Source organism: Aphelocoma coerulescens, chromosome 2, assembly GCF_041296385.1.
Source record: "Aphelocoma coerulescens isolate FSJ_1873_10779 chromosome 2, UR_Acoe_1.0, whole genome shotgun sequence".
NCBI lineage: Eukaryota > Metazoa > Chordata > Aves > Passeriformes > Corvidae > Aphelocoma > Aphelocoma coerulescens.
The window spans coordinates 142,078,312-142,093,218 of record NC_091015.1 but is presented as its reverse complement, the minus strand read 5'-3'; the positions used below and the strand labels follow the sequence as shown (position 1 = coordinate 142,093,218).

Sequence of the window (14,907 nt, the reverse complement as noted above, 5' to 3'; positions counted from 1 at the left end):
ATATATTTTCTTCTAAGTTTAACTAAGCATTGTTAAATATTTATCAGCTCAATTATTTTTCTTATCTTTAGAATTATAGATCTGTGGCTTTTATAATAATTTATGACATGATGCATGAGAAACAAAACAGGCTGATCTGGTGTTAAGATCTTATTTTAATAGGTAAGCTTTAAAAAAAATCAAGGATAAAAATAAGCAAAGAAAGAAATTATTTACCCAGTGTATTCACTTAGTCTTCTGAAATAATAGGTTGTCCTATGATGTCCTTTAGCAAAGCCAGTATGGTATACAGAATAATATCCACTGAAACAAGTAAACATCCCGAAAATAAAATCTTCTGGGCAGAGGGAAAAGTTAATGAATGCAAGAGCACTAACTTGGGATTTTTGTTTTCTCTGAAGAATGATATACTCACGTGCCAAAGGGCATCTAGAAGGAGCTGATCCAGCAGGTCAAGAGTCTTGTCACTAGAGCTGAGGCACCAGCACTTCATCAGACTGGACCATTAATCCACACAGGAAAGTCAAATATCTGAATCCAAGCACAGATATCCCTCCAATACGCCTCAGCAGTCCAACTAGAAAACAAGCAGGAGCATAGAATCATGTTGCACGTTCCATTCTGTAACCCACAGTGACCAAAAGGAATAATAAAAACAACACAAATCTTTCTTTTATAAGCCAGTGCTCCTCCTAGTTCTTAATTTTAAACTATATCTTGTATAAACATGGTTTTTGTGACAGACTGATACAGCTATACAGTTAATGTTTACACAGAAATCGCTGTGCTTTCTTAAAACCCTATTTGAAGCAAGTGTAGGACAAAGTCTTTGAATAAACAGCTTTCCAGCTGTTTTATCTATGAAGGATGAGAGCTCTCTAAGTCTGCCTGAAAAGATTGCACAATTCCAGCTCCCTGCAAGTTTCTGGTTACATACATAATAATGTAGCAAGAAGCATTTTGGCAACAGGATTGTTTTGCAGGGAAGTTGTTCCTTGTTGGACAGAGAGGCTGAGTACTCTGTTCATTAGTCACAGCCTCTGTCATCTTAAAGTCTTTTTCTTCTGCCAGGGCAATAGTTAACAATATAGCAATATAGTTAACAAACTATAGCCTAAAGCCCAGAATGCATATTTTCAAGAATGCACAATTACTTTCACTCTGAAATTTGAACTTGAGTTTGTCCTGCTTCTGATTTGGGGCACCAAACTGGTTTTCCGATTGTGTGTTACACTGAGGGACTCTGCTATCAGACCACCTTTATACTGTCCATATATCCCGCTCCTGAGCCAGCCCCAGCCCTTTGTTTCAAGTCTGTAGAAACTGCATGTTGGAACATGAAACAGAGCCTCTTCTTCATTAATGCCTCCTGTATTTCTATTGGTCTGACCCTCATGGTTACACACTACTGGACATTTGCCATAGATTTACAGGAACAGCACATAAATCAACATTGAGCAATCATAAAGCAGGCACTGTGCATGAAAAGGATTTTTCTTGAACGTTTATTCTGTAAACAGAAAATCTAGTTCCTTTGCCAAGGAAGATTACACTTAATCTTGCACTTTAAGTAACCAAGATGGATAATATAAAGAAGTGAATGTGACTGCCTTTGTTACAAGTTTTTCTTAGTAATTTTTACAGTATTTCAGGATTTGATAAGAAGTTTGTAGTGAGGCTTCTCCTGTACCAACTTACTGTTCACAGTAATTCTTCTGCGTGTCTTAGTTACATATAAACACATATTTCCTTATGGAACAGCAAAGTAAGGCATGCTTGCCTGAATAAACCTGTGGCATTTTCTGGTTTCCTGACCACACTTCCATTACTGCTCAGGAAGGCTTTTCATACTCTGCACTGGAAACAAGACTACTTCAATTATTTCCAGAACCCTCTTCATTCATACCATTTTCAGCTGCAGCAAACAGCTCAGTGGTACCCTTGCCAAGTCCTCTGCCTCCTCCTGTTCCTTAACTCTGCCCTCTGTGCGTCAGCCAGCACAAGCCCCTACAGTCCTCACCTACAACATACGCACTTACACTGAACCCTGACTGAAAACACACTGCCAAACACCCTCTACCATTAGCTGCAAAACTCTGAATGACAAAGGCCACTATTTGTGTCATCTTGGTAAAATCAGATCTTTACCTACTTTGCCATAAAGTTGATGGAGGACAGAACATAGCTCACAGACCAACAAACTTCTTCCAACCATGTTAGCTTCAGGTATAGGAGCAGAACATGAAGAGCAGCCACTACTAAGTGACTAGGTGCTAAAATACCATACAAAATCTAACGCCAACAAGTGCAAAATAATATGTGTAGTCCTATGTTTCTATTTTCCCCCGTGTACATGTAAAAAGACATTTCTACATGCACATTTTGAAAGGCTTTCAGTGAGCAGCTACAACTTAGAGAAAAGCTTTTACTGTCAGTCTGAAACCCCAGCAGCATTTCCCCTTGGAGTGAAAAAGAGGAAAAATCTGTTAGGAATTTCCATGAAGAAGTGAGGAATGTACAAAATACTGTTAAAACAACTTGAAAACAAGAGCAGTGTCAGACTTTGGCTCATATTGACTCTCATGTCTGTCACCTCCACAGCCCCTTCACTCAGCATGGCCAAGCACACAACCTCCACCTCTCATTCCTCACGCTTACCCCAGATGATTCTCCTTATGCCTTTGTCTGTATCCCTCAAGCCTCAGCTGTAGCTGTCCCCTCCCCCCTTTCACTCAAGGAAATCTGTGTGCCTAACATGTTGGAGAGGGCAGGTTGATGTTGCCCAGAGTGGTAGTGTCTGATGCCCTGGAAACATTCAACGTCACACTCGAGAGGGCTCTGAGCAACCTGATCTGGTTGAAGATGTCCCTGACCATGGCAGAAGGGCTGGACTAGCTGACCCTCAGAGGTCCCTTCTCACCTGAACTATTCTATGATTGTACTCCATCAATGGAGGGAGGCTCAGGGTCCAAGGAAAGAGGAGGGAGATGGGCTGGAGTTTTTCTACTGAGTGGCCTCAGGGTTTCCTTGGAAGGCTGGGCTTTGGCTAGAATGCTCATGGCATTACAGACGCAGGTATATTCAGGGCTGGGGGTATAAAACTACTTTTCCTGCAGCTGTGCCACCCCTGGGTGATGACACATGAAGAGGAGCAGCCCATAGTGATTGCAGCACTGTGACAGCACCATTCCTTAATGTGACTCCATAGGCCACATTTATCATTGTAATTAAGGGACTCCAAGCTAGTTCTGTACTGACAGGCAAGAGTCAGCAGGGAGACTTTGAAAGCAGCAGGACGCTCTTTTCCCTCACATAGGTGTCTTACAGTGGGTCCTCAAGGAAGTTCCTAATACATGATGAATTTTGGACACATACTGAAGAAATGTTACTTTGCTACCTTGCGTGACACAAACCTTTTTTGAAGCAACGGTAATAATCAACAGATGTGGCTTAAAATGTGATGTGCAGTGAAACACACAGTTCTGGCACCAAACTCCCACTGGCATGGCTGGCACCTTTCCTAAGACTTCTGCCCACTCAACATCATTAGGTCTGCTCTAGAAAAAGCACAGCTATTCATTGCACCATGGTCCTGGTTTCAGCCATCTAACTTGAATTTTACAGCCTCCAGAGAGAAGCAGTATAAAAGGCAGTACCCAGTTTATGTCAAAAACTTACTTTATTAAAAACAACCTTAAACCCCTCCTATCCAATAAACTATACATTGTATTCTTGTGATTCAGTTCACAAAATCATAAAGATATTTTAAAAATTAAGCTGTTGCAACTAGTAATGACCACACTGAAACTTGAATCATTGAAATGGGGCAGATCTCACATCTCCATAGGTTTTGAAACAGTGATCACTTAGAATTTTTCATTTATCTGCTCCTTTTTATATGGTAATTTAGGTAGATTTCACCATTCTTGTATGTGGAGTTTGGATTTTCCCAAATTTTAGATAGTCTGAGTAGAAATTGTAATTATTTATTAGTGCCTGCCAAAATCATCTGCCTGTGCTGTACAAAAAAAGACCAGTAATTTTTTAACTAGTTTTGAAGTCACCTAGATAAAGTCACTAAGGTCTTGTGAAATGAACTGAAAAAAATACCACATACCTTTTCCTCTCAGGTGGCCCCATTTGTGCCTCAACATGTCAGCACCATCCTTCAGACAAAAAAGGACAGCAGAGAGGTTATCCGGAGAAGGTCAAGGCAGGTCATACCAGAAGAGACCCCTGCACATTACTTCCAGCATGACAAGGCAGGGCATAATTGATCTTTGTACATACCCAACTACTGTTCATTATGTAAATACCAAAAATAAAACTGAGTTAGAAGTTTGATTCAGCAACATGAGAAGTATTTATGGCAGATTACAAAGGTAAGGGGTGGTAGGATGGCAGATGACAAAGGCACAGCAGATGACCAAGGAAATGTTAAAGAGATATTAACTGAGGATGCCCTTCTTTAAGTTCTTTCTGGATCTCATCCTACTATGATCTCAAAAATAGCTGAAGTGGTTATAACCACACAATATAAAATGCTATAGCTGCAGCCCTTCTACTATATCACTTCTGAGTAGACAAGCACAATGTCCTCTTTGCCCTTGGGCTCCTCTTTGGACTAACGTTCTTCTTATGCAGTGGTCTGAGGCACTTGCTCTGGCAACAAAATGGGAAAAAAAATCCAAAACAAAACAATAAAAAAATCCTGAAATCCTGTAAAAACTCAGTGTATATTTCCTCCCACCTACCACTCTTCTCGGGTATGTACACCAGCATGGCTGAAGGAAGAAAGTTTATGATACACACAGCAGAATAGCCCTGGAATAGAGCACGCAGATTTTTCTTCCCTCCTCTGTGGGAAAGAGCAGATGGAAGGAGATAAACAAACACGCCATGCTGAGTTGTCTCAATCCTGTGAGGTGAAAGGAAAGGATGTGTATAAACAGCAAATATGTAAAATGGTGAACCTTTAATGTTTTTCTTTGTCATGTATAAACAAAATACTTTTACAAAATTAGTCAACAACCGTCAAGTGGTTTGGCTTTATGATTGCACTCCAACTTATTAATTGGCCACTCACCAAATGCAGGCTAGATGAACTCAGGGCCATTTCTAAAACTCTACAAAGGCACAAAAAAGACAAAGCTGCACATACATAAAATACTATATAGAAAAAAGAACCATGTTGGAAGAAATATTCACATGGTTTCATAAAGAAAGAATAGATTTAAAGATGCAGTCTTTGAGAATTAGATACAACGTCTGGATAAGGTTGAAGTCCTAGCTGTTTGTTATCTTTCAACTTTTGTACTATAATTCTGGCAAATTCCTCTCCTTGGCTGTCTGAAGTATCAAGCAGTTGTCGTACTTTTGATGTCCTTGTAGGTTTCGTGCTTATGAGTTCATAATCTTCTTTCATGAGTAAATATCTTGATAGAAGAGCATCCAGTGATTGATTCAAACATGCTTCAGTCATCTGATCGATGATTTCTTCTCTTTTACTTTGGATCCACTGATGAGCTACATTCTGTTGTATGGTTTCCAATACAAAATCTGAGATTGGAAAGGATTAGAAAAAAGGAAGGGATTGTAACTGTCTGTCAATAAATACTGCCACAGAACAAAAAACAAGCTGAGAAAAAGCTGTTTAAATGTTCCAATCCGACAAATTTGGTGGTTAGAGTATTTATTCTATCTGAATCACAGAATAATTTAGGTTGGAAGGGACCCTCAAGGAGGTCATCTGATGTAATGGCCTGCTCAAAGCTGGGTCAACTTCAAGGATCACTCAGGTTGCTCAGGGCCTTGTCCAGCTGAGCATCTCCAAGTGATAGAAGTGGTACTTCTGCAGTCTCCATGGGCAACCTGTTCCAGTGTTCAACCCGACCTTGTACTAAAAAGAGACAGGTGGTGGGTGAATTCACTTTCCAGGGGGATTTTTATTGAAGATTACTGAAAACATCCCTGTAGTTTCCCTGGTATTTTTCTCAAGATGAGGTTTCACACAATGAAAAGGTGTTGATTCTCATATTTCCAGAAGAGGGATAATGCAGCAGATCTTTATAAAGTTGCATGTTACTGTGTGGCCCCTCAATAAAAAAATTCTGAATAATTAATCATTAAAGTTTCTTTTTGTTAACTTTTGTGTTAACTTTTAACAGTTACTTGATGCATAGAATATAATGTAGTGGGCTCTCAACTAACACAAAGGATCATTACAGGTGAGATGCTGACACAGTTGCTGCTTCTCCCTGCCTCACCATTAGTAAATGGACGACTGGAAAGCCTAAAAAGTGAGAAGTGACAAGCAACAAGGTGACTAACTTCGAGCTAAGTTTTTCTCCTGTTCTGCTGGACCATAGCACTACTACAGCAGTAGGATATAGGAGAAATAATATGAGCAAAGGGAACAGGATAAAGAAGACCCATGGCAGCAGGAATTTGATTAAGAGGAGAGAAAAAAAAGCTAGTAGCTACAGGTACCTGTACTTGGTGACATTTTACACTGGTTCTGCTTACTTTGTAATATAAGTCTACAAGGACAGAATTACTTAATTTTGCATTCTTAATTTGCATGTTTCGTTCTCATTTTGTTATTCTCAGGTGAATAACAGTTCTAGTTTCCATTTCACACAGACATATATTCAATGTTAGAACACTTATTGTGGGTCTTGCAATCAAATAGTGTCTGCTGTACCTGAAGGAATCGGTGATGACCGCAGCACACAGGATGAAGAACTTGAGGCATCTGAAATACTCTTGTCAGATGAGAGAACAGTACTGTATGGATGCACAAGGACTTTGGCACTCTGAGTTACAGAGAGGTTTCCATCTGTGCTCTGGCTGCTGAGAGAGTGTAGACACCCAGAATTTCCATCTTAGGAAAAAGAAAGGAGGAAAAGAAAAAAGAACAAGCTGTATTACTTGTGTGTTCAAATAAAATACAGCCATCAGAGACTATTCAGAGCAATCCACCAGAGAGTCATAAACCAACTACTTTCACATGATATACAAAAAATTAGTTCTTATACTCAAATTCTGAGTACATTTATGTCCCTTATATTTTACCAGGGCCTGACTATGGGTTTGGGGTCCTGCTTTATTTTAAAGAAATATTGGGGGTATAAATCTGGTAGATGTGAACTTTAATGAAAAAGCTCTGTCTGACAGAAAATTTTTGTAGGGACTAGAAGAACAAAATAAATCCTTTGAGTGTTTGGAGAGGTAACTAGAAGTCAGCAGGAAAGCAGACTAATTTATTTTGATGAAGTTTGCAGTGTGACAAAGGTGAAAATATTAAAATAAAGATTCAGGTGGGGGAAAAGAACATGAAGAGCATTGGGAGAGTTCAACATTCAGTGGGATGCCAATGGAAGCTTTTTGTAGTCCATCAAAACTGGGTATGACTTCAGGAAAGCTTCATGTAAACTTCTGCAAAGTAAAAAGGATTTCTATCAGGTGGGAAGTTTAACAGTTTCTAGGTTTAGGATTTTTTATAGTACGAAAAGGATGAGAGTTATGAAAACAGCAGTAGGAATGACTCAAGGAAGAGATAGCAAACAGCTGATAAGAGATGAACTGCAGGCCTTGTACCTAACTCTGTAAATAGCTTTCATTAGACTTTTACAGTGTCACTTGATAAAGACACAATAACTAAGGTGTTAACTAAGAACCACAGATGCAAGAATTCAGATGAGCACCTAAAGGCACAATGAGGTAGCCCCATGGACAACTCGAAATTACCTGTCCAATGGGGAAATATGAGGGCGAATTCCCAGCTCTTTGTTGACCTGTAGAAGAACATGTAAGTACATGGAGCAGGAATAGGAAAATGTGGAAGAAACTCCATTCTCAGTATTTTAAAAATGGTGGACTAGAAATCATAGTAACTAGTATTTTATTTCATGAACAAGAGAGAGTGTTGGGCAGAGCTATGTAGTGTGAAGCAGCAGATATTATCTACTGCATGAAAAAAAGGGATTAGGAGACAATCACCGTGAGTGAAAGATCATTTCAGAAAAGTATTTCAAGCAGCTGTGCTAGGATGGATTGTTATACATTTTTAGGCACACATATTTAATTTAATAACATAAAGACAAAACAACTGGGGTTGTACTGGTATGAGAAAATGACCTTGACCAGTGACCAAAGAATAAAAAATATAATCATAAAATCACACAATCGTTTTGGTTGGAAAGACCCTTGAGATCAGAGTCCAGCACTGTGAAGTCCACCACTATACCATGTCCTGAAGTGCCACATCTACACATCTTTTAAATACCTCTGGTGGGTAGGGTATTATACCCTACCTCTGGTGGGTAGGGCTGGTGACTCAACCACTTCCCTGGGCTGCCTGTTCCAAAGCTTGACAACTCTTTCAATGAAGAAATTTTTCCTGATATCCAATCTGAACGTCCCCTGGCACAACTCAAGGCCATTTCCTCTCATCATATTGCTTGCTGCTATAGCTTGTCAGGTAAGAGGCCCCCACCTGGCCACAATCTCCTCTCAGGTAGCTGCAGAGAACAACAAGGTCTCCTCTGAGCCTCCTTTTCTCCAGGCTAAACAACCCCAGTTCCATAAAAAAAAAAAAAAAATTGCTAATGAGAGTTATTCAGATGTTATTCAGAAAAATACAGGTTGACTCAAGTTACTCAAGAAGAACCTCGGTGACCTAGAAGACCTGAGTAACAGAGGCGGAAATTCAGAAGGAAAAATAGGAGATCTAGACTTTCTGTTTCAAGCTGGGGCTAATGACTGGAAGTGAGATGAGGAATAAAAACAACCCCTAAGTAGATTATTCTGTAATGAAGGACCTTGTGATAAAGGAAAATAAAATTCTAAGGTATACTATGTAAAGGGGATTTTGTAGACAAAAAATGTTTTTCATGTCTTTCATAATACTAAGTAGCCTTAGTTCAATGACTTAAGTTAGAACATGCACCAGGAGGACAAATTAGGATACCAGGAGAATAAAGAAGTTTATTTTACAAAGGGATTTCAGAAGAGTGCATTCTGTTCATCTAGCAAAACAAAGTATATTAAAGGATTACTCTCAAAAATGAAACGGGGAGAGGTAAAAGAGCTATTTTAAGAAATAACCAAGAAAAGCTGGCTAGGGAAGGGAAAAAAAAAGGAAAGATGAAAAGAAAGGCTTAAGGGTAGAAGAAAAGTCTTAACTCTGAAGAATCAATTTTCTGAAAAAGCATTCTAACTGTACACAGAGAAAAAACAAATCAGCTAGAATCTACAGTCATTAACTTCTGCTTTGGTGCCATGCCAAACTCCTCTCTTGCTAACAGCTAACTGGAATTGAATTTTCACCTGAAACAATTGCATCTGAGTTTGAAAAGCAAAAGGAATATCAGTTTTGCTTCCTACTACAAGACTACCTGATGCATCTATTGGCAAAGTAAGAACAAATGATTCTGCAGTAGGGTTTTGTAGGCACTATTTTCACAAGCTTTACAGTATCTACACATAAACACAATAAAGTCTAAGCAATGACTCTATAAAATGACCACCAGCTGATCAGTCAGATTAATTGTACCAACAAATTTTCATTGATGCCCTCCACAAGACACAACAATTTATAACAGGAACCAGCATCAAGAAAGGCTGGTATTTACCATTATCTTATGTGACTACACTTACAGTCCATGCTCATGTTCAAACTAATACTCCATGTTCTAAAATTCATCACAACATACTTATTAAGCTAGGTAAATATGAGTTATTCTTAATCTTCATCTCTGAGGTTTTTATGCTGTATAGATAAGTGCTCTAGTTGAGGCACAGACCAAGTACCCTGCACTTGCTTTCTGCCATTTTCCCCAGTAACTGAAAGTCCGTAAAACTGAAAGTCCCACAATTTATTTTCCCAAATTCCTGTATTTATATCTTTCTAGTACACAGAGTAGAAGCTCAAAATTGTGTATATGTTCAAACAGAAGCTGAAACTGCCTGTGCTCTCCTACCTCGACCCAGAGTATGTCAGGTTTTGCAGCACCTCAGAATACTTTTTGATGTCCTTATCTTATAGCAGTGAAGTCAATAGTCTTGTCTGCTTTCATACTCCTGGTCCCTGCAATGCCAGAGGACACTCCATTTTTTTGAAATATTCTTGCACTCAGTCAGGGGAAGAAACTTAAATGCAGTTTTAGTTTCACAACTGGGTGAAATAATTCCACCTGGGTCCCATTGCATTTTTCTGGCTTCTGACGCCAGCAAAACCTCAAAACGGAGTTTTCTCAGGGAATTTTGCCAACATTTACTCATAGAAGGGGACAGCTACAAAAGGTCTGTGCAGATACTTTTGCAAGGCAATCTATTAAAGTCATTTTTATTTATTGAATTCAAAATGATCTAGAGGTCAGGCTGTATTGGAAACTTTGAGTTTACTCAGCTTCTAGGAAGCCTTAAAATGTGTAGCCTTTTTATATTCAGAAGTAGCTCACAAATTTAAAAAAAAAAAAAAAAAAGCAGTTAACTGCCAGGAGTCTGAAGGGACAAGTAACTGTTACCTCTGCACTCACAACTCTGAGCAGGAAAACTGAACCTGTGAGCTGTAGAGATTTCTCACGTGACAGGAACAGAAAATCAGAGCTTAAAAATGCTTGTTTTTTAACCAGAGCACAAAGTTTACAAAAGACATTTTTTTCTGACATAGAGAGACCCAACTTTCTACTACACAAATGCAATGTCACAGTGGGAATGTAAAGCTGCAATAACAAATTTACACAAAATCAAGAGTATCTCACCTGATGAGAGGATATTACACTGGGGAATAGACTTGAGTTTTGATATATCTGGAGAGATGCTCCGAAGTGGAAGTGCATCACACTGTATGGAGCTAGAATATGTTGGCTGAAAGAAATCCAGTTGTATATTGAACAGGCACACTAAACAAATATGAAGTTGCAGTTTTTTTACAGAGAACCTTCCTGTCACCATGTTTTCCCTGCTATCTAAATGCTAAATAGCACAATTAAAATACGGTAAATCAGAAGAAATTACATAATCACGATACTTGTATTTTTCTAAAGATGAAAGCAATTTTGTATACAAGAACCAAAAGCAGCAGCATTAAGAATCAAAATATAAAATATATCTGTATGATCCTATATAAGCAAGCTCCGTGGAGGTGTAAGGGAGCAGTAGACAACCTCTTACTATTGGCAGGCATTGTGTGCTGCATTCCTCCTTGAGGGGATCACAGACTCACAGGATACGTGGAGTGGGAAGGGACCCATCACGATCATCAAGTCCAACGCCTGGCCCTGCACAGCATCATCCCCAAGAATCACACCATTTGCCCGAGAGCATTGTCCAAACACTTCTTAAACTCTGCCGGGCTTGGTGCTGTGACCACTTCCCTGGGGAGCCTGTTCCAGTGCCTGATCTCCCTCTGAGTGAAGAACCTTTTCCTAATATCCAATCTAAACCTCCCCTGGCACAGCTTCATGCCATATTTAGACCTTTCCTGTATTTAGATACCCTTCTAATTTCTGCATACCCACCCCTTACTTCACACATATGGCTTTGCATTTGTTACACCCTGGCTCAAGTAATGCATTTTATGCCTTTCCTGACTGCACAGGTAAGTAAAGTGCAGAACAACCTCCCTTACCACGTTAACCTTCCTTTAAGCTCTCAGGATGCTGAATACCAAATGCAACATGTAAAGTATTTACCTTGTCGGGATTCAGAGGTATATTTAGAGATATCTGCTCCACGTTTGCTTTCTTTCCACTCTTGTAAATGCATTGTGATTCATATAGTGACTGGAAGAGAAATATTTAACTGTATTAAATTTCTGCTATAAGACAAGATGACAGCCCTGTACAAACACGTTTCAACCAGATACAAGACTAGACAAAGGAGACTGAGGAGAAATGATGAAGGAGATTACACTTCTTTTAGCAAGTGAAAGTTACCAACTTATTTGACCAATTCATGACTCTAACAAAAGACACTTACCTTTGATCTCCTTAACAGAATTACTGCTTCTAGCATAGCTATTTCATCAAATGTTCGCAGAACTGGCTCCAGGTCTATTAAACATTCTAAACAAGAGAAGAGTACTTGGTGAATAGTTTGAAGTGGAAATCAAGGTGTTATTTTACTAAAGTGTCTTTCTTACATTTACAAAAATAATTTGTCTATTGACATGTATCAAACCACTTATGCTGCTAAAGCAGAATCTGCTTGCTTCTATTAGAACAGTTCACACCACCAAAAGAAACCTTGATCTGATCTGGCCACATGATCATCGTGTGTCAAAAGAGATACAGGATTGGGCTGAACTGCAGGTCTTGCATTCATGGAATGGAGAGATTGGTGAGTTTGCTGTGTTTCAAGGCAGACCCATCCAGCCTGATTAGCTGAATGGGACCAAACACCGTAAGACCTCAGAGTGGGTTGTTATCTTCCCACTCCAGAGGAGGCGTTAAAGATTTATACCAGAAAAATAAACAAACACACAGCAACATCCAGAATACTTGCTTAAGGCATGAGGAAGGGCCAGAGAAGATGGGATAGTCAAGGCACTGACCTGTCACAGCCAGTGAAACCAAATGACACTGGCCTCACTCTCACCAAATGCAGCAGGTCAGAGAAGTTAAAATCATTACTCACACAGGGAGGCACAAAACAGCCCAAAAAGCCAACAACCACCTGCGCTATGCTCCCTTGTTTTCCAGTGCTTAGAAGTTTATAATACTAAATATTCCACATTTTGAGATGATTATATTATAAAAATATGTCTTTGAAACTGTGCTCAAATAAACAGGAAAGGATGACAGCATATCACAATTGTACTGCTTTTCTGTGAACTCCACGGATTCAGGAAAACTGATTTACCATACTAGCAACTCATCACATGGCATCCTCATTAATATATTCTTATATTTTTATTACAATTTTACCACTATTCTTCCACATGAACTTTTTTTTACACTAGCATCTTCAAGACATACATTCAACTCTGGGAGTTTTACAGGTTTGGCAGGCCATTTTCCACACTGAAATACTAACATGGTCAATTTTTGTTGATTTTATTTAAACTGTAGGTACACACTCCAAGTACATGCAGAAAGATGGTGATAAGCAGTCCTGATCCTTTGTTTGTAAGATGAACAGACAGGTTAGATGAGCTTTTGCATTTAAAGCTTATTGAACAAAAAGGGCATTGGGGTGCTTTTGTGTTGGTGTGTCTGTGCCAGTGTCCCTGTGCTATGGTAATTGCTTAAGTTCCCCATCAGGGAGCTTTACTTCCCTTCATTTTGCAACAGTTTTGCAACTTCTTCTTTCTTATTACCATAGTAAAATAGAGGCAAAAGCAATGTGGTTTTTTTTTCAAAGACCATCTCACTACAGACTGGGCACTAAGAAGAAAATCCAAGTTAGCTCACACTGTAGTACATATCCCAAATAATTTTCCCTTCAGTGTGGCCATACTCTTAAATTGCTTTTTTTTTTTTTTGTTAATTAGCATAGGAAAACAAGAATACATATGGAAATAACATGATGTGTTTATTCTTTTTGATTTTAGAAAATACTGTATTTAGATACATTTCCTTGCTTGGAAAAAAAAAATCCAGTTCTTGCTTGATAAAGGAGATGGAACAATAAAAGATAAAGTGTCAGTGAAAGATTTACACTGAGATGCAAATACAAGTTGAAGTCACTACCACTTATCTGATAGGCAGTGGTTCACTGGTGCTGGTTGTGTGCTCATAAATCTCATGGTACTCATTTTATACTGCACTTCTCCCACCTCCCCTTACAAACCCCTAGTTGTCTTCAACAATAAACAAAAAACTCCAAACACAAGTAGTTAAACAAAGCATGCTGCTTTTTAACAGGTAAATTAAAAGATGGTAAATGCAAAAGACTCCAATAACCAACCTGGTTTTATGGTGCACACATAATTCCCTTCATAGAAGTTTGTTTACAGGCACAAAGGAAGCAGCCAAGCACCTTGTCATAACCAACAAAACTGAGCACATGTATCTCCTGACATTTTTAACACTTCCCTTTCGTGACTATAACCTTGGTCTGTAAGTACCATGATCAACAGGAATCTGGCAGTTTAAAAATCTCATTATGCAAGGTAAACTCACTTAAGAAGGATGGTCTTTCATCTGGGTTTTGTGCCCATCCACTTTCCATCAATCTTATGATAAGCCCTCGATGAGGAATGTCCATTGACAGACTTCCTTCACTCAAGTCTAGTCGCTGTCCTTGTGACACGCTGTACATTATCTGCAAGGGGTTTATAACTTCTGTCAAAACAGACATTGTGAAGCCATTAGAAATATATGCAATATAAAGACCTTACTATATAGGACGAGTAATTTGGTTTGTAGACATAGAATTTACAGCTCATCAAAATAAGGTTATGTTTCTTTTTTAATTAATGAAAAAGTATTCTTAATTTAGGAAACAACACTGTAATTAAAAAAGAAGACAATACTAAAAAAACAGTCTGATTTGAAAAGTATTTCAAAGTGTTCTTCAACAAGCTTACAAGTTGAATTATTAGAAAGTAACCCCTAAAATGAAGTCCCCAGTTTCAGGTTTAACCTCTATGTAAGGCAGGAAAAATAAGTTAACAAAAGACATGGCCTTACCTTCAAATGGCTGTTTCCTTGACATCACTTCCCACATGATAACTGCATAACTGTTTACAGTATAGAAAGTAGAGAAGGTGTTATTTTAGACTGCCAACACTTAATAACACAATATGCTCAGCTTTGTATTTTATTTAAAACATTCTGGTAAAATGGTCCTGCAAGCACACAGGGGACTCACTATAGCTAACTAAAATGATGACATGAATATGTGAGAACTAGAGGATGACTTCAGCTAGAACTAGTTAATACTATTAAGTACAGGAAA

General features: G+C 38.7%; 2 protein-coding genes across 9 annotated transcripts in view; both read right to left on the bottom strand.

Annotated features, from left to right (window-relative positions):
* The window catches only part of LOC138105285 (Y+L amino acid transporter 2-like), a 24,195-nt gene extending 19,990 nt beyond the window's left edge, over positions 1-4,205 (bottom strand). For 5 of the 7 annotated variants that reach the window (XM_069005062.1, XM_069005056.1, XM_069005063.1 and 2 more), the window contains exons 1-2: positions 4,118-4,205; positions 416-577 (exon numbers count right to left, since the gene is read on the bottom strand). The gene's annotated coding sequence lies outside the window, so the exon portion shown is untranslated. Of the gene's footprint in view, positions 1-216; positions 393-415; positions 837-4,117 lie in introns of those variants that run through there. The other 2 variants (XM_069005057.1, XM_069005059.1) reach the window with 2 other exon arrangements.
* RIPK2 (receptor interacting serine/threonine kinase 2) overlaps positions 3,661-14,907 on the bottom strand; it is a 23,305-nt gene continuing 12,058 nt past the window's right edge. The window contains exons 5-12 of one of the 2 annotated variants that reach the window (XR_011148438.1): positions 14,640-14,689; positions 14,130-14,291; positions 11,986-12,071; positions 11,700-11,789; positions 10,767-10,872; positions 6,704-6,883; positions 4,755-5,559; positions 3,661-4,166 (exon numbers count right to left, since the gene is read on the bottom strand). Coding sequence is in view for 1 of the 2 variants with exons in the window: in XM_069005055.1 (XP_068861156.1) it covers positions 5,234-5,559; positions 6,704-6,883; positions 10,767-10,872; positions 11,700-11,789; positions 11,986-12,071; positions 14,130-14,291; positions 14,640-14,689 (1,000 nt within the window). In the remaining variant the exon portion in view is untranslated. Of the gene's footprint in view, positions 5,560-6,703; positions 6,884-10,766; positions 10,873-11,699; positions 11,790-11,985; positions 12,072-14,129; positions 14,292-14,639; positions 14,690-14,907 lie in introns of both variants that reach the window. The other variant, XM_069005055.1, reaches the window with a different exon arrangement.